The sequence below is a fragment of the Crinia signifera genome, chromosome 6 (assembly GCF_055691185.1).
Source record: "Crinia signifera chromosome 6, ASM5569118v1, whole genome shotgun sequence".
Taxonomy (NCBI): domain Eukaryota; kingdom Metazoa; phylum Chordata; class Amphibia; order Anura; family Myobatrachidae; genus Crinia; species Crinia signifera.
Window position 1 is genome coordinate 248,293,596 of NC_139222.1, and position 25,763 is coordinate 248,319,358.

A 25,763-nucleotide genomic window follows, 5' to 3' on the forward strand; every position below is an offset into this window, starting at 1 on the left:
TTGGCTGTTTGTTTTTCACTCTCCATTTTATCACTTTTCAAAGCCTAGTACATTTGGCCCTTAATCTGGGTTGCTATGGGCGACAGCTTTTCATCAGTATCTAATGCCCTCCCCCTCCCTTTCCCAACTGTCTTCTCCAAGAACCGCACAAGGCGTTATGGGCTTTGCTACCTGTAGCCCGCAGGATGCGCCCTCTGACTACCAGGGGAGTTCAAGCCTGTGGCATGCTGCAGATTGGCATCAAAGAAAGTAGTAGGGTGGCAATAGGTCAGGTCGCAGGTTATGCTTCGGACCTTGCGGTGAATGCAAAAAGTCATTTATGCTGCCATTGTGACACCAGTCTAACCAAAACGAGCACATCACTGCATTAGTCCCGCGAATGCTTCCATATAGGAGATACGGTCCCTTTCCCGTGTTCTAATCAACAGGCATGTTTTACATTGGTAGAACGGTCATAGATGTGTACAGCTGAGCTACAGTGTCCAGTGAACAGTTCCCAGCTGTGCAGGTGTTTTCAGGACAGGGAATCTGCACGGATGGATGCTGGATACTGTAAAGGCATTGGAAGCTCCCCCATGTCATTAGGAATGGTTCATTCTCTCATTGTATCACATGGTCCTCTGGCTTCCAGTGCTGGGTGCAGAAGCAGCTGTTTGTAGTGTGGGGATGCTGCTTTGGTCCCGTCAATCCTTCCTCTGTGACTATTCCTTCAGCCCCAGCCTCCAGCTTAGTCAGGGAGAGCAGAGCTAAAGACGGCTTCGCTGCATGGGTGGGGCACCTGTACTTAGCAGCCTTCCAATAATCCCTGTCTAATAATGTCTATCTGCTGCTGTTTCTTTTTCAGGGACTATGGATCATCAAAGCGTAAATCAGGTAAGAATGCAAATTCCTTATCTTCCCTTCTTGTTGCATGCAATCTTTCTGTGCTTTATAGTAATGTAGGGTATGTGGACATGTGTGCTGTATAGAAGCGTGGAGAATGTGAAGCTTATATAATGTGTGCTGTGCTATTATATACTGTTACTTGCCTCTATAGACCCACTGTCCAACTTGTTCTCATCTGAGCATGATACTGTATTCCTGCTAATGTGCCCCAAATACAATAGACCTTCACGTGTGTGTGCGTGTGTGTGTCTGAGATCCGTTTATGTCTGTGATCCTGATAAAAAAAGCTGCCTGACATTTAAAAGCATAGTCCACGGATTGTAGCATGTACAGGGTCTGCTGGGTGCTAAATGTTACCATATCTTGGGTCCTCCATTTTTATTTCATTCTGTATTTATTTGTATATTATTATTGCCTATTCTTTTTTCTTTCTTTTTTTTATCATTTACTTCAAAACCATAGCTGAAATCTGTTCTCTCCCAAAGAAACCTTTACATTTCTCAAGGATCCTTTAAGGAAATACTGAATGATAAATGTACCTGTTACAGCAGGCAGAGCTCTGGAGGAAATGTGTTCTAGGCAAAAGTGTTCCTGTAGAAATAATATTACCCCCACCCTCTTTAAGCATAGCAGGAGATTTACAAGTCAGAGGGCTATTGATTCCGAATTTGCTAAGTGGATTGATTTGCGGTGGGTTTTGTGGTCTCGCTGAATTCCTAATCCCTGTTCCGGCAATACATTATTTGATGTTGAGATTTTTGTTGAAGTGTTTTGGTAGTGTTTATTTACAGTACGTTATAATCGAGGATGCATTTATTTATTAACAGTTATTTATATAGCGCACACATATTTCGCAGCGCTTTACAGAGAATATTAGAACATTCACATCAGTCCCTGACCCAGAGGAGCTTACACTCTATATTCCCTACCACATGTTCATGCACACACATTCGTTCTAGGGTTAATTTTGTTAGGAGCCAATTAACCTACCAGTATATTTTTGGATTGTGGGAGGAAACCGGAGTACCCGGAGGAAACCCACGCAAGCACAGAGAGAATATACAAACTCCGCGCAGTTAGGGCCATGGCGGGACTTGAACCCATGACCTCAGCACTGAGAGGCAGTAATGCTAACCATTACACCATCCGTACTGCCAGCATGCATTGGATGGTATACTTTTATGGCTCCTGTTATACCTATCTCTTATGTTAGATTGACAGCCTCTGTATTTGCTGGTCCATTTATTACAATGGGTGGGGTTTAGAACTGTACATTGCCTGTTGTGCTAACTGCAGACTGCACCAGATAAGTTGCGTTGACTCATTATCTGGACGACTTGCTCCATACAGAGGCATACAGAAGTGACTCAGTGGATTTGGAATCTGTAAGCTCCTATCAGTTTATGCGATTGATCATCTTTATGTACAGTATGTGACTCAGTGCTATTGCATCCTTTGTACATCGCTTCCATGCTATGGCACACACACACACACACACACACACAGAGCCCACTCAGGTCTCCAGGCTTTTCTCTTTCAAACCACCTTACAGTATTTAAATAATGCTGGTGCTGACGCTATACAATAAAATAAAATGGTCCTTGTATTAGTCATACATCTAAAATACATGTGGAAACAGAGCATTTAGTGAAAGTTAATGTAATTATTGGTGCAGTTTGAGGAAGCAGAACATAGATAATTATGTTAGATAATTATGTTAGAAGCCCATTAGCCTGGTCTCCTGTACCATTGTCATTCAAACATTCTTCTTAATTAAAATGAGCTGGGCTGAAGTCTTGGGAAGTATTTATTACACACGTGTTCACACTGCGTGTGTGAACTACACAGCATTTACCCGGCATTTAAATGCCGGGAGCAGCGGCGACGGACCCCCATTCTCACTGCTATGCAAATTCCCGGGTGAAACAGTTCTACCTGGTAATTTGCTTTTTAACACAGGTTTTTTTTGCAGTGTAAACGGGTCAACCCGTGTCTGCATACCTGGATCTCAAAGAAGGGTTTTACCTGTGTATGAGATCCGGGTATGCAGACAGTTCACACTGCAAAAAAACCTGTGTTAAAAGGCAAATTACCGGTTCGACATGCTAGACCCGGGAATTTGCCTGCAGTGAGAACGGGGTATTATCAAACACTGCACAGGAGAGTTGCATCAATTGTCTCTATAAAGCAGGTAGCGGAGTGTCTTCAATGCTTTTTACAAGCTGTGATCGCGAGCAGGGTCAGTATTCAACTGTCCCCCCTGCACACGCCTTTCCCCCCTCTCTAGGTTTTTGGAGGGAGGGGGAAGCGGTGTACGCAGCTGCTAGAACAGCGAGGCTCGTGGCTAAGTGCAGCGGGCTCCCTGTATAAGACGCGAGCCTCACTATTTTCGGGAATCCTCGCTGTCTTCTGACAGTGAGGATTTCCCTGGCGCATTGAATAGGGTGAGCGGCCGGCGCAGGGGTTAAATGGCAAGGATTGCTTGTTTTCGGCGATCCCCGCCGTTTAACCCAGTTGCCGCCCGCATTGAACACGGCCCAGGGCCGGCTCTACCTTTAGGCAGCTGCCTAGGGTGCCGGGATTTGGGGGAGGAGCCACGACCCTGATTATCACAAAATGAATAATGTCTATGAGGAAGACATCTTTGTTGTAGTCAATGTAGGTGGTGGCTATAGAATAGTTATGGCTAACCTTGACACTCCAGCTGTTGCTGAACTACACATCCCAGCATGCCCTGCTACAGTTTTACTATTTGGCCATGCTAAAACTAATGCAGGGCATGCTGGGATGTGTAGTTCAAGAACAGCTGGAGTGTCAAGGTTAGCCATCACTGCTATAGAATGTCTAAAGTGCCATCTTCACACTTCCACTTGAGGGACTGGAGAGTGGGTATTGATGGCAGTGTGGGGTGACAGTTTTCTGTACACACACATATTGGGACATTTTATACCTGAGCCTGAAATGTGAATGTTGGTATTAGATGAAGATTACCTCGGAGAACTGAATCCTATCACATTCCGATCATCCCTTAATTACTCTTAATGTTCCCTTTATGTTTCGGGGATATCACTGGATTTACCTTTTTTTTTTAGTCTTTAATAATTAATTGTCCAGTAGACAGAAGACCTTCAGTTCAAGGGCCAGATGCACTAAGCTTCAAAAGTGATAAAATGAAGAGTGATAAACTCTCAACAGCCAATCAGCTCCTACCTGTTATGTCACAGACTGTGTTTGAAAAATGTCAGGCAGGAGCTGATTGGTTGGTTGTTTATCACTCTCAATTTATCACTTTTGAAGCTTAGTGCATCTGGCCCCAAATGTCCACAATTAGTCACATTGGAGTCTGATGCTCTGTATAAGAAAAGTGAGCCTTGGAGCAAAGTCATCCTTAGGAGGAGGTGCCGTGTATCTCCTGGTGGCATCTCCTGGAATAGCGCGTACAAATCTAGGACTGAAATGCTCCACCACTAGCACATCAATATACTGAATGCTCCAGTAGAGTCAGGAGCGCCCCCCCTCCAAAAGCAAAGAAACATCCACTTTAAGGGTCTAATTCAGAGATTTTACACAAACCTGACGTTTGCAAACATTTCTAATTTTTTTTTATAAACCTTATAATAATGAACCTTATTGGTTGCTATAGGCTACCACTACACTTGACTACGGCTGTTTCTCGCGGCCACGCCCCCTTTTCGGCACTCAACAGGTGGGACATTGAATCCCGCCTGTCGATATGCAGTCGAGCGGAACAGGACTGTAGAAGGACTGTCAGGCTGGACCAACAGTCGTGACCCGGGATATAATACCCCCTAAATCATTAACAATGGGCAGCATTAGCGATATCCTCTGTCGTCTGTACATGCGAGACGATATCACTAGCGGAATGCAGAATGACCTCCGCTTGAGATCAGCTTTAGAATACAAAGGAGCCAGATGTACTATGACTTGGAGTGTGATAAAGTGGAGAGATAAAGTAGCAGCCAATTCACTCCTAACTTCCATGTCACAGGCTGTGTTTGAATAATGGCAGTTAGTAGCTGATTTGGCAGTAGTTTAACTCTCTCTACTTTATCTTTCTCCAAGACTTGGTACATCTGCCCCAAAGTCTGAGTACTGTACTGGTTTTTTTTTTTTTTTTTTGCCCAGATGGCTGCCAGGAAATTCTGGTAAATAATTCCCCATGTGGTTTATTTTGTAAAATAACAGATTGCCATATGGACAGAGCATGTCCATAGATCGGGGAGGGAAGCTGACGTAAAAGGTAACGCAGTGCAAGCAGAGCCATTTCCATACGCTTGTTTTCTCATCTTGATCGCATATCCTGGTCCAGGTCGGGAAGTGCAGGGGGGAATGGGGTATTTGCTGCTTTTGGGTTTATCTGCTGTTACATCTTTCATTTTTCTTTTTATTCTATTTAGGTTTTTACTTTAAAAGCTGTTTTCCATCATCTTACTTTCTACTTAACTTGTTAGATGGAACCGTTAGCAGAATGTATCTACAGTGAAACCTAAAGAATGATTTTTTCTTCTGAAGGCAGGCATGCAGGAGCTGTACATTACCCCCCCTCCCACCCCAGACCGATGTTTCTGCTGGCATCACTGCCCCTGATTTTTACATCCCTAAGATCTATGGACACTATGATGATGTTCGCAAATATTCCATGTTTTACGATCTGCGCATTTAGGCAGCCTGGGGAACCAATGGCGCTTGCAGTGCCCCAAAAGCTGTAGAATGATTGATATGGTGGCAGTTGGGGTGGCATTTGGGGTGTCAAAACGCAGCACTCCAGAAAAAAGTTACGTTGAATTGTGGAGTAGTTCTTCATTTATTGGCTTTTGCATCCCCTCCTGTAACTTATACCCCATTTACACCAAAATCCCGGATCCGACCTGGTATTTGGTACACGGTTCCAATCCAGGTCGGATCTGGTATTTTTCCCGTTAACACTGCGCTGCCGACCTGCAGTGTAAACGGTGGCGGCACTTGGAGATGACGACATCGTCTTCAAGCGCCTTGACCGCTGAACGCCGATTGCCGGGCTGGAGGCAGGCCTAGCACCAAAGTAAGCTGCCTCCGTGCACCGCTAGCCAGCCCGTTGAGGAGGTGAATGGATGCCGCGCACAGACTGTGTGTGCCCCCTGCCCAACCTCTATACAGACCACAGGATGCTGCAGGTTGGGCTCCCCCATTGCTGTAAACGGGAGCTGGGTTTAATGACTCTGCATACCCGTTTACACTTCCCCTTACCCTGGACCTCCCCGTTTGCACCCTGGTTAGGACCAGGGTAGGATTCGCGGGGAAATGGACTGGTGGTTTTTTTTTTCAGCTACCCCTTTTACATTGACGCTGACCTGGGTCCACAAGTCAAAAATCCCGTGTTTTTGCCTCGGGGTAAAAGGGGTATTATACTCCAAATCTATTAGACAGAGCGACATGAAGCCTGTACCCACTGCTAGAGATGGCCATCGACCATCGATGATTCGAAATCATCGATGGTTCATGGCCGATGTCGAATACTTTTGCCATCGATGGGGGAGAACCAGATGGTTTCCCTCCATCGATGGAACAGCAAAACGATGTTTTGCTGTTTTTTTTTTCAAAGTGCCAGGTCACGGAGCATAGCTCCGCCCCCTGGCACCCGCGAAGCCCCGCCCCTGTGTTTTGATTGGCCCACATGACAAAAAATCAAACACAATGGATGACCATCGATATGTAAAAATATCGATGGTCATCCATTGCATAGTTTAGCACTATCGATGGCCTGTTGCAGAATTGCCATCGATGGCAACCATCGATGGCAATGGCAACGATGGCCATCCCTACCCACTGCTGAGACCACTGGAAAGTTACAATAACCTTCCTCATTAATAGTCAAGTAACAAAACATTATGTTTGGGGCAATAGATGGTAGATGAGTTTAGTAGTGCAGATTGGCCTACAATTGGTAGCATAAATAGAAATTATGTTTGGGTTATGGTAAAGGACATTTTGTAGTATATGGATAACTGTTGTTTAGCAAGTTATTAAAATATATCCCAAATACAGCAACTTACACGGCTTAGTATTCCTGCAAAAAATAGTAGTCAGTGTAGCCAGGGCCATATGCACTAGTGCGATTTTAACTTATTTAATCCGATTCCGGCGCATCGGAGCGACGAATAAGATGAAAGGTGGCAAATCGCACGTGTTTCACCTCCAGATCCGACGTGCGGCCTCGTGCGCATTGGTTTAGAACTCTAGATCAACGTACTGCACTATAGATTTATCTGACCTGCAGCCCTTGCTGTGATCGAATGGCATATATGGTATGCAAAAGAACCGCATACGATATATTGCATGTGATCCAGCTGCTGAGCTGTTATCATGTGATGCATCGCACAAGTGTATGGGGGCTTAAAGAGTGTTGCTGGCAGGCAAGTCCCTGGGAGCAGTAACCTCGCTGTCTTGTGGCATCTGCATGTGGCCATCTGCATGTGGCTGTTTCCAAGTATTTAACCCTGCTGGTTGTCTCCAAAGAGGCATTTTCAGAAAAAAGACACCCAACACTAGAAGATTCTCATGCCACCTGGTGTGTAAAAAGGGGCTTTTTATATATTAACAAGAGACCATCGTCTTTTAGTTACACTTCGTAAAATTGCAAAAACTGCAAGTAGATTTGATTAGTACGGTAGTCTTATATCACATGAAATCCCACTAGTTCACCTGTGTTCTCCACACCATTGCAATGCATACTGTATAGAAGCCCAACTTCTCACTGCGTTTTATTGTCCTAGTCATTTCTGTCTGTATTTTTCTGACATTTACTTACAATTGGTATATTGTCTGTTTACTATAGTAATAGAACAGTGACCATAGTAATGTTTAATACAAAGGGCTTATTGACCAGAGCAATGATGGCTGGCATGGACATTGTCAGTGATAACTGTGTTATTCTCCGTGTCACATGGGCTGCCAGCAGTAACCAGGCAGATACATGAACCAGGATGCCAGGGCTGCGGGAGACGTCTTCTCAGTGTTTGCTAGAATCTGCATGGTGCAATAAACACGTGAAGTCTGCAAACAGACATCCAACAAGCAGCCCGGAGGATGAATGGGTCTTGTCACTAAGTACATAGAATGCCCTGAAATAGTGTCTGCAGATCCTGGGCCCTGGCACTTGTTGTGTAATTTAGGGAGGTCAAATATTTGACTGTATTATTTACTATAATATTTGTCTTTCTCTTTTATTAGTTGGTAATCTCACACTACACATTGAAGGGTAACGTGTACAGTAATGTCAAGCTGTTTCTTCACATACGTGTAAAAAGTTTCTACTGTATATCTGCATACAAGTAAAGAGTTTCTGGGCAGAATGCTCTAACATCCATGACCCTACTACGCCAACATTCACAGGCTACCACATATGCACTAACATATGCGACTAGTAATGCAAAGGAGAGCTCTTGCGACAAGAGCTGTCCTTTTCAATGCGGCGCCGTCTCTGGACTTCTGGTTCTGAGAACCGTGACTCCCTCTGCACAAACAAGCGCAGAGTGAAGGTGCGGCCGTGGGACATGCTGGAGGGATCCGTGATGGATCCCTCACACAGATCTGCAGAAAGAAACCCATAGGCTTCTATAGGGTGTACCTCCCGCTGGCTTTAGTGTATACGAAAATACATTTTCGCTTTAGTGCATCCCGGCCTCTGTCCTTAAATGAACAATTTTGGACAACTGTGAGTGCAATTCGATCGGGTGCACACTGCTATAAAGGGATCTCCAGAACTGTCATGCTAGTCCTGATTTCCCTTTCCCATTTTCAGACTACACTCCTTAGGGGGGTATTCAATCCGTGCCGCTATGTGTGCCGGTGGAAATAGCGCACTCGCCTATATGTTTCCGACAGCATTGAATGCTTTCAGATTTGGCTTATTTTAAAGTCGAATATGAATTGTCGGAAATGGACGCTAATTGTCAAATTTGCGGATGATTCCGACAATTTAGCGACTGTTTCCGACTAAACAAGGCTGTTCCGACACTCGATAGTTGGATTATTGAATACCGAATGTCGAGTTACAGTTGGAATGGGTCGAAAACAGCCGTGAATCCAACTGTCGGGAACGTCCCAGCAGGTGGATTCGGGATTGAATTGAATGAAGCTAAATGGCTTCCCCTGATTGGCTGAAAGCATCTCCATGGAGATGCCTACAGCCAGTCAGGACTGAGTGCTTCTATAGCACTATGACAGCTGGGACACCTGCTGTCATTAGTGTGGAGGAAGCCAACTCACCCACAGTAGGAGGGGTGGGGGTATGACTGGGGGACCTTACGGAAAAAGTGTCCTCCGACTGTGGCATGACATCGGGGGCTGTTGGAGCCCAGTGCTGGTTCCAAAATACGGGGAACCCCCAGTTTTTTTGTCCCCCATATTTTTGGAACCAGGACCGGTCCAAGAGTCTGGGGCTGGTTTCAGAAATACAGGGGACCCCTACGCTTTTTGACCCCCGTATTTTTGGAGCCAGGTCTGGCTCAATGAGCCCGGGGCTGGTTATTCTCAGGAGGGGGAACCCCACTCCATTTTTTCTTTTTTACTAAATTCCGCACACTTTCATGTCTAAAAAAATAGCACGTCAAAAAATCGCACATTATCATTACTAAAAAATCGCACATGTCTAAAAATCACACATTACATCACACTCATCTTCAATAGAACTTTCATCTTATTTATTACCAGTTTCTTATACAGTATAGTGCACATATTCCGCAGCGCTTTACAGAGAATATTTGAACATTCACATCAGTCCCTGCCCCAGTGGAGCTTACAATCTATATTCCCTACCACATGTACACGCACACACATTCATTCTAGGGTTAATTTTGTTGGGAGCCAATTAGCCTACCAGTATATTTTTGGATTGTTGGAGGAAACCGGAGTACCCGGAGGAAGGGAGAATATACAAACCCTGCACAGTTAGAGCCATGGTGTGAATTGAACCCATGACCTCAGCACTGTGAGGCAGTAATGCTAACCATTACACCATCCGTACTGCCCAATCTTCGTAAATTTACCCCTAAAATTGTTCACTCCACATACAAAAATTCCAAAAGATTCGAGGATAACCTGTCTTGTGTTGCATTTCATGGGTTGCAAAGAAACATTAGGAATTGTGGAATTACATATGTTTTTTATTGCAGCAGCTGGTAATGGTAAATGAACATTATGAAGTTGGCATCTTTAAGTGGCATCCACTCAAAACCACTGTGTCCCTGAAAGCTCTGGCATGTGCAGTCCTCTAGTAGAAGATGCTGTCCTGCACTTAGACCTGGAGTTTGGTGGCATTCATGGTCGGAACATGTCTCTTCATGTGTGAGATATTGAGGCATCATAAAACACAGGAATCCCTTTTCTCTGTAAGCTGCACTACACCCTGTTTCTAAAGATGGACTCCTTTAATGTTGCAGTAAATTTAAATACCTACGCTGCTTCTTCAAACATTCCCAGCCATTGATCTGTTTTCTCTTCCAACCCTGTTTTGAGTTTACATTGACTTTTTTTTATAGGACTTAACTGTGTCTTAGTTTTCCTCTTTCTCTCCCCTTTGTATCCCTGTAGGAGAAAGCCAGATGTATATTATGGGGAATTAAAGGGGCCTACACAAAGGGAGATTTGCTGAGTGCTGCTAGATCGGTCAGAATGCTCAGCAAAATCGCTACGCTTACAGCGATGTGTCAGCGCTGTGTGCTAAATCATCTGTCAGGGCCAGAGTTCTCCGGTGAGAACACTGGCCTCACTGTCAATTAACTAGCTTTATCCATCATGCTGGATATTAATCAACGGGCAATAGCGTCACACTCGGAGCAGCGAATCACTATCGCACTGGCCCCTGCACATGGAGTGATGTTGGGGCATTTTGTAAAAGATCTAGTGAGGAGAGCTTGGATCGCTACATGTAAGACTATACTTGTAGATGTGTATAGTAGCAGAATCACGAGCACACCTGCAGCATAGCTGTAGTTCCTTGGAAGAGGATGGCCAGCCATTGAGGATCACAGCAGAGAGATGCTGGGAAAGATCATCCACAAGTGTGGCAGCACGCAGCTCTTCCAGCCGCTTGGTAGGGAGCACCTCCACAGCCATGACCTCATAGTCATCCTCTGCATTGTTCATGTCAGTAGTCGAAAAGAAGGCTCTAGATAGAGCATCAGCAACGTACATTTCCTTGCCTGGCTTGTATAAGACATCCAGGTTGTACCGCTGCAGCTTGAGCATCATGCCCTGAATACTGGAGGAGGCAGAGTGGATGGTTTTCTTCAGTATAGTGATGAGGGGCTGATGGTCAGTTTCCACTGTGACAGGACGGCCATAGATGAAGTCATGGAAACGGTTGCAGGCGAACACCAGTGCCAACAATTCTTTCTCAATTTGTGCATACCTGGTTTCCGTATCGGTGAGGGCACTGGCCTGCGGTATTGGAGGCACACGGCCCCTAGACCACTCTGTGAAGCGTCGGCGGAGAGGACAACTGGGTCATGCACGTTGAAGTATTGCAGGACCGGTGGATTTGTCAGCATGGTATTCAATCGATCAACAGCAGCCGTGTGTGTGTGTCCAGCCAACACCATTCTGAGTCCTGGTGGAGCAGCTGGCGCAGAGGCGCAGTGCTTTCACTGTATTGCAGAACAAACTTGGACAAGTAGTAGTTGGACAAGTAGTTGGTTATCCCCAGGAAGCGCTGTAGTGCCTGTTGGTCAGCTGGAAGCGGCATTTGCAGGATGGTAGTGACCTTATTCGGGTCTGGTTTGACGCCTTGACTGGTGAGCGTATGCCACTTCTGTAACTCTGAACTTACATTTGTCTGGGTTGAGCTTGAGGTTAAAAGCACGGGCCCGTTCAAGCACCTGGCAAAGTCGCTGTTCGTGTTCTTCCATAGTGTTCTTCCATAGTATGGCCCCATATCACGATGTCGTCGATGATGATGCCACAGGGATAGCCTGCAAACAGTTGCTCCATACAACGCTGGAAGACCTTACTGCCCGTATTGATTCCATAGGGCATGCGGAGGAGGACATCCTGCCCTATTAGGGTCATGAAAGCAGTGAGCAGGGATGAAGCTCTGTCCAAAAGGATTTGCCTGAAGCCGCACTTTGCATCCAGAGTACTGAAGACTGGGGCACCAGGCATGTCAGCAATCACTTGCTCGATGGTGCAGAGAGGGTGATATGGATGCAGGAGTGCAGTCCCATCTTTTGCACTTCGCTCCTGAGTGTATTTTGACTGTGGCCACCTTGTTCGTATGCTTTGCTTTTAGCTTGAGAAATATTTTGCCCTTCTCATCCAAGTAGTCTACACTGTCACAGACTGTCATGCGAATTGTGTCACAACCTGGCTCCATTTCAACCTGGTTAATGGGCAGGGGTGGGTGGCTATAGCGTGACTCAGACTGTCGCTTTATGGAATTTTGATCTTTGGAGCGGCAGCACCTTACAAAATGATTCCACTTGAAACATGCATTACATTGTTTATCATATGCAGGACAGCTTTGCCTGCCAGGAGGCTGAAAGTAAGTGAGACTAACCAGGAAGTAAATCCCCTCAGCATGACACCATCTCCCAGGATGCACAGCATGCATTTACAATACTGATACAAGGCACTGTACGTAGCAAATAGAACAAATGACTATCACTTAGAGAAGAGTCTACTGCCCAATTAGATGCTACAGATTAGTCTCTAGAATCTCTAATTATGGCACAATATATTTTTGAAGATAACTTAAATGCTGATTGAGAAGTATTTGGCAGATGTTTTGTGCTAATTAGTGCCAGATAATTGGATAATTTCCTTAAATCAGGGAATAAATTACAAATCTAGTTAGTGCACCCATCACAAACACAAAGTGCAGGTGGCCAATTTATTGGTGATCCAAAATGAATAAGAAAGCAGCCTATCATTTCACTAGTGATTTATAAGGGCCTTGTGCTTGAGTGGTGTATCTGGTTGCTTCCTATGAATATTGGTGTCTTCCATAAAATGGCTGCCTCCACTGGGTATCGAAGACTGGTAAACTACTTTTGTGATGTCAGAGGACTGTTACTTTTTCCCACTTAGCAGTGAACCCTCGTGTTTTTTTTGTTGTTAATATATATTTTTTTATTTTTTGCTTTTGCCAGACATTGTGCAGTTAACTCCCCATTTTACTATTTGCCTATCCTGCCAGCTGCAGTTTTTTATAGCAGGGAATAGTAACGGATGGAAAGTCCACGCTCTATCCATCTGTTACTATTGCCTGCTAGTATATTATATAATCCGGCTGTAGTCTTGTATATACAAAGTCTTGTCGAGCTGGCACCCGCAGATCCTGACTCATTTTGTCAGTTGCAGACTCATTTTGACTTCCAGCTTTGGACACATTTCCAGCTCATCTGTGTAAAATCCGCAGGAGTGCCTGGTAGTGATCCACTTGTGAGGGCAGGAGAGTGAGAGAGAATACTCTGATGTATGATGAGTTACTGACAGCTAGAGGCTGGCTCTGACCGGTATGGGAGAAACATCAATCACTTTATGTCAGCAACTTTTTAGTAAAGGGAAAGTGTGGCCAAAGTATATGCGTGGTCTGTATTGTGTGGCATGGTTCATAATGGTCCAATGAGAAGTAAACGCATGGCTGTATATGCACAGCAGTGCCCACAGTGTTTATAACAGCTGTCTATGACAAATGATCTTTTGTTAGTGAATGTAGGTTTTCCTTCCCGCTTTTATGGCACCTGTTATAAACTGTGAGATCTTTATTTACAGTACTGTCTTTATAGCCTCTGCCACTCTTGTGGCCTGTCAGCAGTTACACTCAGTGTCTGCCTGTCTCTCTCCAATATTACAATCATAAGAAAAGTAAGGAGCATGTCCACAGCATTGTCAAAATGCAGAGGACCTGACTCCATACATCATGGTGGTAAGCTATGATGAATAGAAATCTACTGTAGGTACACTAGATCTACTCACCTGCTGAGCCCTAGTGATCGCTGGCAGAGCTGTAAGGAGAGTTATGGGATATAGAGCCACCACCGTAAGGACAGTGATGGGATATAGAGCCACCACCGTAAGGACAGTGATGGGATATAGAGCCACCACCGTAAGGACAGTGATGGGATATAGAGCCACCACCGTAAGGACAGTGATGGGATATAGAGCCACCACCATAAGGACAGTGTTGGGCTATAGAGACACCACCGTAAGGACAGTGCTGGGATATAGAGCCACCACCGTAAGGACAGTGATGGGATATAGAGCCACCACCGTAAGGACAGTGATGGGATATAGAGCCACCACCATAAGGACAGTGTTGGGCTATAGAGACACTACCGTAAGGACAGTGCTGGGATATAGAGCCACCACCGTAAGGACAGTGATGGGATATAGAGCCACTACCATAAGGACAGTGATGGGATATAGAGACACCAGCATAAGGACAGTGCTGGGATATAGAGCCACCACCATCAGGACAGTGCTGGGATATAGAGCCACCACCGTAATGACAGTGCTGGGATATAGGAACACCAGCATAAGGACAGTGATGGGATATAGAGCCACCACCGTAAGGACAGTGATGGGATATACAGCCACCACCATAAGGACAGTGTTGGGCTATAGAGACACCACCATAAGGACAGTGCTGGGATATAGAGCCACCACCGTAAGGACAGTGATGGGATATAGAGCCACCACTGTAAGGACAGTGCTGGGATATAGAGCCACCACCGTAAGGACAGTGCTGGGATATAGAGCCACCACCGTAAGGACAGTGATGGGATATAGAGCCACCACTGTAAGGACAGTGCTGGGATATAGAGCCACCACTGTAAGGACAATGATGGGATATAGAGACACCACCGTAAGGACAGTGATGGGATATAGAGCCACCACTGTAAGGACAATGATGGGATATAGAGACACCACCGTAAGGACAGTGATGGTATGTAGAGCCACCACTGTAAGGACAGTGCTGGGATATAGAGCCACCACCGTAAGGACAGTGATGGGACATAGAGCCACCACCGTAAGGACAGTGATGGGATATAGAGACACCACCGTAAGGACAGTGATGGGATATAGAGCCACCACCGTAAGGACAGTGATGGGATATAGAGCCACTACCATAAGGACAGTGATGGGATATAGAGACACCAGCATAAGGACAGTGATGGGATATAGAGCCACCACCATCAGGACAGTGCTGGGATATAGAGCCACCACCGTAATGACAGTGCTGGGATATAGGGACACCAGCATAAGGACAGTGATGGGATATAGAGCCACCACTGTAAGGACAGTGATGGGATGTAGAGCCACCACCGTAAGGACAGTGAGGGGATGTAGAGCCACCACCGTAAGGACAGTGATGGGATATAGAGCCACCACCGTAAGGACAGTGATGGGATATAGAGCCACCACCGTAAGGACAGTGATGGGATATAGAGCCACCACTGTATGGACAGTGATGGGATATAGAGACACCACCGTAAAGACAATGATGGGATGTAGAGCCACCACCGTAAGGACAGTGATGGGATATAGAGCCACCACTGTATGGACAGTGATGGTATGTAGAGCCACCACCGTAAGGACAGTGATGGGATATAGAGATACCAACGTAAGGATAGTGATGGGATATAGAGACACCAGCGTAAAGACAGTGATGGGATATAAAGCCACCACTGTATGGACAGTGATGGGATATAGAGACACCACCGTAAGGACAGTGATGGGATATAGAGACACCAACATAAGGAAAGTGATGGGATATAGAGCCACCACTGTAAGGACAGTGATGGGATGTAGACCCACCACCGTAAAGACAATGATGGGATGTAGAGCCACCACCGTAAGGACAGTGATGGGATATAGAGCCACCACTGTATGGACACTGATGGTACAGTATGTAGAGACACCACCGTAAGGACAGTGATGGGATATAGAGACACCACCGTAAGGATAGTGATGGGATATAGAGACACCAGCGTAAAGACAGTGATGGGATACAGAGCCACCACTGTATGGACAGTGATGGTATGTAGAGCCACCACCGTAAGGACAGTGATGGGATATAGAGACACCACCGTAAGGATAGTGATGGGATATAGAGACACCACCGTAAGGACAGTGATAGGATATAGAGACACCAGCGTAAAGACAGTGATGGGATATAGAGCCATCACTGTATGGACAGTGATGGGATATAGAGCCACAACCCTAAGGATCCAATAAGCTTCTTTTATATTTTCAGATGCCTGAAATGTGTTTTCTGGGCATTTTGTAAATGTAATCTAAGGGCACCTTCACATCCTTTTATCTCTGCCACACTCTTCCTCTATACAACATTGTTTTGGATTTTCTCACATGCTTATGTACAAGATATGCATTAATAAATTGGAGGTCATAATAGATGATTCAATTATTAAACATTTTTTTTTTGATGAATCAGTGTACAACAAGGTGCAGCACCTGATTAACCATTACCATATAGGGCAGTATTCAATGACAATATTCTCCGTGCATGGCGAGCGTTTTTTTTTGCTCGCCATGCACTCTCCGTGTTTTTGCGGAGATTCTCCATGTTTGGAGACTCTCCGTCACGGCACTTTATACACTATTCAATGTGACTGAGACTCGCCGCCCTTCGCAGCGAGTCTCAGCCAATCCAGCGTATGAGGTGACGCTGCAGGGAGCCTGAGTAATGATCGGGTGCAGTGAATATATGAATATCTAATGAGCGGCTCGGCTCCCGGCCCCCTGCTGGCTGCTCTGTGTAAAAAATATATATATATTTTTTTTTTAAATTAAATATATATTCATGTGCTATAAGCACATGAATAAAAATAGCATGACCTTTCACAGAATAAAATTCCTGATTTTTTTACACCAAAATTAAAACAAAAAAACTTTTATTTTAAAACTTCACATTCCACTTCTCCATGAAAAGATGGAGAATTGCTACACGGAGAGACACGGTGAAAATGACTTAGAAAGCCGGCGAGAAGTGCACGTTGAATAGGGTTGCTCGCTTTTTGAGAGCAAAAGTCTCCGTCCAACGCGAGAAAAGCACAAACTCGCCATAAAACACGGAGAATTTTTCTCATTGAATTCTGCCCACAGTCTGGGGCTCGCAGACTTGGCGGGGCGCCAAGCAGTTGGCAGCTGGGTAATAGAATGAAGCCCTAATTCATTCCATGCTGGTAGCCATTCCTACGGTGATGTGATCATGTGACCTTACGCACATTGTGCTTCACATTCCCGAGAGGCCAACCTCTACTCCACAAGCATCATTAAAAGCCAAGGCCAAACATTTAAAGGCTAGATGTATTAAGCTTCAACAAGTGATAAAGTGGAGAGTGATAAACAACCAGCAAATCAGCTCATAACTGTCAATTTCCAACCCTAGCCTGTAGCATGACTGTTAGGAGCTGGTTGGCTGGCTGTTTATCACTCTCCATTTTATCACTTTTGAAGCTTAGTGCATCTGACCCAGTGCATGACAGTAAACTCCTTTTTGGAAATCACTTTTTCGTTCTATGTTGGTTTAATCCCAATGTATTTCTGTGCCTCAGCATCCTTCGCTGAAGGGAATGATGGGCTTCCATGTTACCTTAGTCTGACCCCAGGCCTGCATAGGAAGATTATTGCTCGGTACAGTCTCTTCTGAAGCCTATTTTCAAGGTTGGAAATGGACGCAGCGAAAGGAAAACAGGACGTCAGAGTCTCTCCCTTTACCAATTCCATTTGGATAGCTGTAAGAATTCCAGTAACAGAAATCTGGAGCATATACCCTTCCCCCCACGCCTGGCTCCTGCATGTAGATTCTGTGCTGGGAATCCATACCATAGACTCAGATTGCCTCTTGTGTTGTGTTGTGTTTGCGAGGGACATGCGTGCTCCTCTCATGTCTATACGTCAAATGTGTCGGCGATAAATCTTTTTTTTTTTCTCTCCTAACACTGGAAACAATTTATGTCTAAGTTTTTAGAAGGAAATTCAAATGCAAAACAGATGTGGTATGGCCGCAAGAACACTTGCTGACTTGTTTGTTTCCATATACTTGCTTTTTTACCTTGGTTTAGGCCCAGCACAGAGATTCTGCTGACGGTCCATTAGAAATATGAAGTGATCCTCTGCTTTCCATCATCATATTGCCTAATTATTAAGTGTAGGCTGACAAAGTCAGTTCTCAGCAGTCTGCAGTGCCCCCCCCCTCCTCCTCCCTGTATGATGCATTTCCTGCGCTCCTCTGTATGATATTCATATACATGTCCCCGAGGGGCTGGCATTCCCACTGTTTCTCTGTCACTTCGTGGCCATGTCTTCTAATTGAATTGCCCCCAATAAAGATAAAATAAACACAACATATGGACTAGATTTAGAAATACCCAGACTACAGAATAGTGCTGGTAGAAGATGGTTGTATAGTGATATTACACAAGTAGAAGGTTATGCCTGGCAGATCAGTTATCTGAAGGAGATTCCTACTGTAATGCAAGGCTAGGCAACCTATGGCTCGCCAGACAAAGGCTAGCTAGTCACCCATTATCTTAGCCTTTGGGCTTACATACTGTAGGTGTGCACTCAATACATACATACATACATACATACATATTTGAGAACTAACTCATTATAAAAGCATTTTCTAATGCTTGGATTTCAATCATTCGATCCATGATTACCCCTGATGAAGTCGTTCTGATGAAACGTGTCGGGTATCTTTTTTTTAATAAAAGATTATACTTCACAACGGACTGTGCATCTCATTGTGAACACACGCCTATGCTGGACACATAAAGAATGATATGTGAATTGTGTTCATCATTATATATATATAGACAAGTGCACTGGAACCGGTACTATAATCATTGCTTGGATACACCGCTAGTTTGGAACATACAGTAATGTATCATTTATAGTTGCCTCAGTAATGTGATGGGTTGTACCAGTATGTTTCTTTCTAGACTGTACAGCATTACTGTTGGTACGTCAGTAGATTTGTTGGTACTCTTTACCTAGAAGGGCGGCCATCGCGGGTATCGCATGCACTAAAAAATCGGGTGCGATGCGACCGACGCAATGCCCGCGATTTCCCATAGGGAACAATGTTAAATGTCCCAATTGACCCGATTTTCCTGTTCAATGTCTCAATTGACCCGATTTTTCCATAGGAAACAATGTTAAATGGGCCACAGAGGCCAAATAGGCACCCTGAAGTGTGAAATGGCCGCCACAATTGTTAACGCCACCCCACGATCAACGTCAACCCGAAGTGTGGCGAGCACAGCGAGCCCGCGAGGGGCGGCGGTACGCGTCCTACGACCTTTTCATACCCCCACTATCCACGTCGGCGTGGAGTTGAGAATAGAAAGTGCCCGAAGCGTGGCGAGTGCAGCGAGCCCCGCGAGGGGACGCGGACACCTTCACAGGTATACGCGTCCCCTCGCGGGCTTCACAGCTGTCCGCTGCGCTCGCCACGCTTCGGGCTCGGTGGCTCGCTGCGCTCGCCACACTTTCTATTCTCAACTCCACGCCGACGTGGATAGTGGGGGTATGAAAAGGTCGTAGGATGCGTACCGCCGCCCTGCGCGGGCTCGCTGCGCTCGCCACGCTTCGGGTTCACGTTGATCGTGGGGTGGCGTTAACAATTGTGGGGGCCATTTCACACTTCAGGGTGCCTATTTGGCCTCTGTGGGCCATTTAACATTGTTTCCTATGGAAAAATCGGGTCAATTGAGACATTGAACAGGAAAATCGGGTCAATTGGGACATTTAACATTGTTCCCTATGGGAAATCGCGATGCCCGCAATTTTTTACTAAAGATGCCCACGATCAAAATCGTGGGCGCCCTTCTAGGTAAAGAGTACCAATTTGTTAATTCTCCCTTAAGGTTGCCATACCCACGCAGATTTATCTTCAGATCTGACTGGTTGGAACAAAAATGGATGAGAGCAAATGACAGTTGACTATTTGCTTGGAACTGCTGGAAAACTGACAAACTGTCACTCATCCATAACCATGTTTTTGTTCCAACCAGCCAGATCTGACGATAAATCTTAAGCACATACTTTTTGTACTGTGCGATGAGGTGCCGCGGGAGCACGCACCTCAAAGCACACATCGGGACAGCACGCATAGCAGCGTGTATGGGCAGCTTTACTAGTGTATGAGCACCTATAATCTGCCCAACAAGCAAGAGGAGAAAAAGGGGTCATGGCCCCTTTCAAGCTTCTAAAAATGAAAAGAGGTGTTGTTGCCCATAGCAACCAATCAGATTCTATCATTTTCTAGGACGTAATAGCAAAATGATAGCTAGAAATAAATTGGTTGCTATGGGCTACATCACCACTTTTCATTTTTAGAAGCTTTAGTAAATTTACCCTCATATAGAGCCATAAGTATTAAGCCTTAACAAGAGATAAAGTGAAGAGTGATAACGGACCATCTTATCAGCCCATTACTCAAACACAGCCTGTAACATAGCAGTTAAGAGCTGATTGACTGGTCCTGTATCATGCGTTATCACTCTCCACTTTATCTCTTGTAGAAATCGGTGTTAGCTGTGCCTCGCGGGATTTTCTCTCCTTTATTAATTGTCTAACGTGCATTTGCTTAGTGTAAAGGTGACCATACGACAGGGACGCATGCGATACATCACAATTTGCTGCAATGGATCGCATGCGTCCATGCAATCACCACCCGGCTCGCCACCGGGAGGGAGGTCCCCGGTCGGGTGGTTGGATAGCCAGCAGGTTAGACCACCAACTCTGGACCACGCACCGGACCTGAGGGGGCATCCAACTGACCCAATTTGGGATGATGTGACTGCCCGATTCTTCAGAATCAGCCGAAATCGGCTTACTGTATGGGGACCTTTAGAAAAGTTGCACACAATTTGTTACAGCAATGGTATCTTGATTACAATTGAAGCCTATCATTTATTATCATTATTATTATTTTTATTATTCATACTTTTATTATTATTTTTTCAATAGATGTATCCCTTCATTTTATCATTTGCTTTCTGTTTTCTAATGCTAATTCTTCTTTGTGGGTCTTTTTAATGCTGCCCTTTTGGAAACACTGAAGTTTGGATGTCCAGCTTGTGTGAGATTCCAAAGGCGGAGTACAAAGGTATCTGATCCCTGTGTGCCGTGCATCCCTTGTGTGCAGTGACGTGTGTTCCATGGAGCTAGCTCAACAGTGGGCTGATTCTGGTTCACTTGCAAAACCAAATTCTATCTCTAACGGACAAAACCATGTGCACTGCAGGTGGGGCAGATGTAACATGTGCAGAGAGAGTTAGATTTGGGTGTTATTTTGTTTCTGTGCAGGGTAAATACTGGCTGCTTTATTTTCACACTTCAATATAGATATCAGTTTGAGGTAAAAACCCCACCCAAATCTAACGCTCTCTGCACAAGTTACATCTGCCCCACCTGCAGTGCAAAATGGTTTTGTCCATTAGAGAGAGAATTTGCTTTTGCGAGTGAACCAGAATCAGGCCCTTTGTGTTATGGACAACTACAACGGAAGCGGCCAGAATCTGTAACCCTTTGGCATCCTCCGTGCTTTTCTAATTACTAACATTATTCCTGATCAACTGTGTATAAAGATCGGACATAAAATGCAGTGCTGTACATTGGAGATAACATTTATAGAACAAAGTATGTAAAGTGACAAGAAACAGAGGGCCTATTTCAGACCTGTTGCTAGGCTGCAAATGGTCGCTGACATCGAATGATTTCTGCAGCCTTCGCTCTGAAAAGTAAGTAAGATGGCCGCCGCTATCCGCCGAATTGGAGACCGGCGCTGATGTCGTGTGATGTCAGCAGCCCTCCCCGAGCTGTCATTCCCACACATGCGCAGACCCCGAACATTTTAGGAAGGGGCTGAATTGGGACCTGTACGAACACGTCTGAATCGGACCCAGATAGTAAATGTGCTAAGGTGCTTGGTTTGAAATTTTGATGTAGGCAAAATCAACTGTTCTGTAGCTTGCTGATACTTGTAGTTCTATATCACATTGAGTATCTTTGATCCAGACTCATGGAGGATACATATGTTTGTCCTTCTTCAGCCCTATAAATATACCTTTGTGGTTGTCCATTTTAAATACCCCCCCTCCCAACAACATACATTTAGGCCTGTTCTAAATCCATGGTTGCATGTGCACCCTATGTATGTCTATAGGCTGTGGATATAGGGGGTGAGATTTAATAGGATGAGAGATTCAGAAAGTGAGAGATTTGGTAAGAAATCTTCAGGTTTTTTTAAAGCGGCAATCACACTCAAATCAAATCAAAATCAAACTGGTTTTGCATTGTAAATGATTGCCGCTTTAAAAAAACTGGAGATTTCTTACCAAATCTCTCACTTTCTGAATCTCTCATCCTATTAAATCCTATTAAATCTCACCCAGAGAGTCTAAGGGTATGTTCTGTTGGAGAATATTTTATTGATTTCAGTGAAAACATTTTAATATGATTTCCCGTCCTGAGTGATGTTTTATATTTGCACGACTATAGCAATTTGATTTTTTTTATTGGTAGACTTTATAGAGTTCACCAGACCATCGTTCAATGTGTGATATTCTGATTGCTTTGTATCAGCCTGTGGATTTCACCAAGCACATACTTTATACGTACAGATAAGAAGTATCTGGGGGCAGCTACTTAACCCCTTGAGTGCCAAGTGAATTTGTCAAAATAGGTGTGAAAATTGCCAAGCAAACATTTTTATTCAGCATAATGACCTGTAATGGTTACCTTATATAAGAAATATAATCTTTTTTTACACAACATTTTTTTTTTTAATTTATATAACAAATGTGAGCGACGCTGGCATTTTAAGGAGATATTTTGCGCATCTCTCGCAGAGATGATGGCACTCAAAGGGTTAAACTGCTCACTGTATGACGGAATAACATTTCATTAATAAAAACAAAGCAGTACTTACAGCATGTATCGCTGTTCAGTTTTAGGAAACTGTACATCTATGTCAGTGTTGTACGTTGTTGATTCCCCATTTTTAAAAGCTGCTTATACAGACGCTTACTGCAAGCACTCAGTTTGGCCACACAGTTGTCTATATTGAACAAGAACCCTCAGAAGACGTCTGTCCCGGATCACTTCAGGGGTCATTATGAAACCTGTCAGTGTGGTCAGAAAATGACTGGCTGATCACTGACCAGTGGTCAGCCACCTTCGTCCCCATGCCCCTTAATGATAGTTTTCAAGAAGTTCATTAGGAAGGATCATTGCTGTTTATTGTCCTACAGTTGTTGCATACTGGGAGATGCATTATGCAGGGGCCTAACTAGATATTTATAGTCCCTATAGCAAAAGATTGTATGGGCCCCCTAGTTAGCAACTGATAGTGGTGAATGTATATAAAACATATTACTTAGACAGTGAAGTTGGGCTCCTTCAGCTCTGTGCCCCATAGCAGCTGCACCCCTTGCACCTATGTAGTGTTCCTTCTAGGAACTTCAAAGGGCAGGGCGCTGCTGTCGCCAACATCACAAAAGGGGCGTGTCCAGGCCATGTCGTCACAAAAGGGGCAGACCCGGCTGCCGTCGTCACTAAAGGGGGTGGGCCCGGCCGCCTCCATCACGAAAGGGGGCGGGCCCGGCACCTCCGAAGTCTCTGCACTGCCAGGGAAGCGCCAGGCATCACCTTCTACGGCGGTGCTGGGCTTTCCCATGCACATCGGCGGGGTCGGAGGCAGTCTCCTTTAGCAGGGCGCTGCTAGAGGGGCAGGGCACATTTTGCACTTTAAAAATCAGGCAGAGCACAGTGCCCCACTAAAACAGCCTAGCGGGAACACTACCTATGGTAGTTATGCCCATGGCATTATGGTCTTCTGCTCAGAACCCCTGAAATTAAGGTTCCTCTGTCATTATTATGCTGCTTTCACATCGCAAACACAGGTCGGACCCGAGATCACGATTTCGGGTCAGATCCAGCTCCAATGCATTCACATTAAACCCCTATTATACAGAGGGTAGCCCTTGTTTAACCCTTCTTATAACCTGGGTTGAATTGCCGGGTTGCTCGACCCGGGTTACTAACTTTGGTGCTTTCACACTGCACCTCGACCTGAGACATTACGCCAGAAACCCGGGTCCTGGTTGTGGTGTGAAAGGGGCCATTTGCATTTCCTGGCATCCAAGTAAGAGTGAACTTTGAAAATATAAATATTATTGAACAGCCGTCATTTCATCTGATCCCTGACTACTTTTCTGAGCAATCTGCATGAGCTCAGACCTCTCTGCACTTTTTTATGCTTGGAGAAGTAAACTTCATCAATGCTGCCAATGGTAAGTGGCTGGCAAACTCTGGGGGTCCTGAATCTGCTAGTTTGCGGAGAGTGTGATTCTCATCCCAGCTAGCAAGGATAAACTGCTAACCACCAAGAAATACCAGACACAAAGATAGAGTCCTAAAGTGGGGAGAACTATGAAATCAGGGGGAGGGGGTTAATAAGGAACAGAGAAACACAAGTGATAAAATACAGTCGGCAGGTACTGGGTTCCTGTTGCATTTCCGCCAGCTCTGGTCCATGGTCGCCACCATAGTAAGTTCTGTCAGCTGACCACTGAAATGACAATGGGAGCAGGCCTTTTGCTCTGCTGACAACCACTTTCAATCCCAGCCCAGTCCTATGTATGACATGGGCTAATGGTTTAGTGCCAAACTGCCTGAACAATGTTGTCGCTGCTCTATGACCTCGTCCCTAGGCCCCTTTAAAAAACCTCAGAGTTCGGACCGCATCCACACAGCCACCGAACTCAGCATTCTGTCAGAGAATAAGTATAATTACACCAAAACTGTTTAGTCCAAATCATAGGAAAATCTGAACCTGCTAATTATATGGTGAGTCCATTTCAGTACCGTTAGTTGCCATTATTTATATATATATTTTTTAAATAATTTCTAAGAGTTCTGAGGGTTGTTGGTTGATTCTTTGAGGTGCTTGTTGATAGGACAGTGTCACGATCCGAGCTGTCAGACAGACTTTCTTACCGGCTAAGTGCCTTCGCAGGTTCAGCTAGCGGTCCAGACGTCACCTCTGCCGGCGTCCTGTCTGCCGTGCGCCATCATCGCTGCCATCCTCCAGTCTGCTCAGCGCTGCTGAGTCCGCGGCTGCGCGGTGCACCGCTCTCCTTGTCCCCAGTGACAGTATCCAATGCACGCCAATCCACCTGTCCGCCGCCATTGCTCCCAGTATCCAGCATGGTGTGCGCAAACATACTTTCCCGCCATAGCCTGACATGGGGGCTGCCATGTTTTCCCAGTCACATGTCATTCCCATCCAATCCTGTGTGATCTGATCTCCCAGTCATACCTGCCCGGCCAATCCTGGCCACCCAGTGGGTATAAGTATGCTGGGAGCTCTCAGATCAATGCTAGTGCTTCAGTTGTCTCCTGTATATGGTCAGCTGTCCTTGTCTCCGTGCAAGTGTACTTCTCCGCTGGTGTTGTCTCCCATTCTGCAGAGCGTTCCAGGTTATTCCATCTCCTGTCGACATCCAGGTTATTCCATCACCTGTGAGCCTGCCTCGTCAGCCCAGCGGTCCAGCCTAGCTCCAGGACTCTGGTCCTCCGATGCTCCTGCATCATCCATCTCCGATGTTCTACCATCGATAGTCCGATACTCCGGACCCACAGTCAAGCTTCCGTCCGTCATTCCGGACCCACAGTCAAGCTCCTACCTTCCGTCCGTTATTCCGGACCCACAGTCTTCATCTCCGATATCCATCCGATGTTCCACCATCGATTCCACAATTCATCATCCCTGTAAAGTATTGCAATCTGCATGAACTGTTATTACTCCTGCATACTTTACTGTCTGTACCATTACAACCTTC

At 45.3% G+C, this 25,763-nt stretch overlaps 1 protein-coding gene across 8 annotated transcripts in view; it reads left to right on the top strand.

Annotated features, from left to right (window-relative positions):
* Positions 1 to 25,763, top strand: part of SH3PXD2A (SH3 and PX domains 2A) — a 296,381-nt gene that overhangs the window by 174,336 nt on the left and 96,282 nt on the right. For 5 of the 8 annotated variants that reach the window (XM_083149276.1, XM_083149277.1, XM_083149279.1 and 2 more), the window contains exons 6-7: positions 845 to 873; positions 20,981 to 21,025. In XM_083149276.1, coding sequence (XP_083005402.1) covers positions 845 to 873; positions 20,981 to 21,025 — 74 coding nt within the window. Of the gene's footprint in view, positions 1 to 610; positions 874 to 20,980; positions 21,026 to 25,763 lie in introns of those variants that run through there. The other 3 variants (XM_083149278.1, XM_083149280.1, XM_083149283.1) reach the window with 2 other exon arrangements.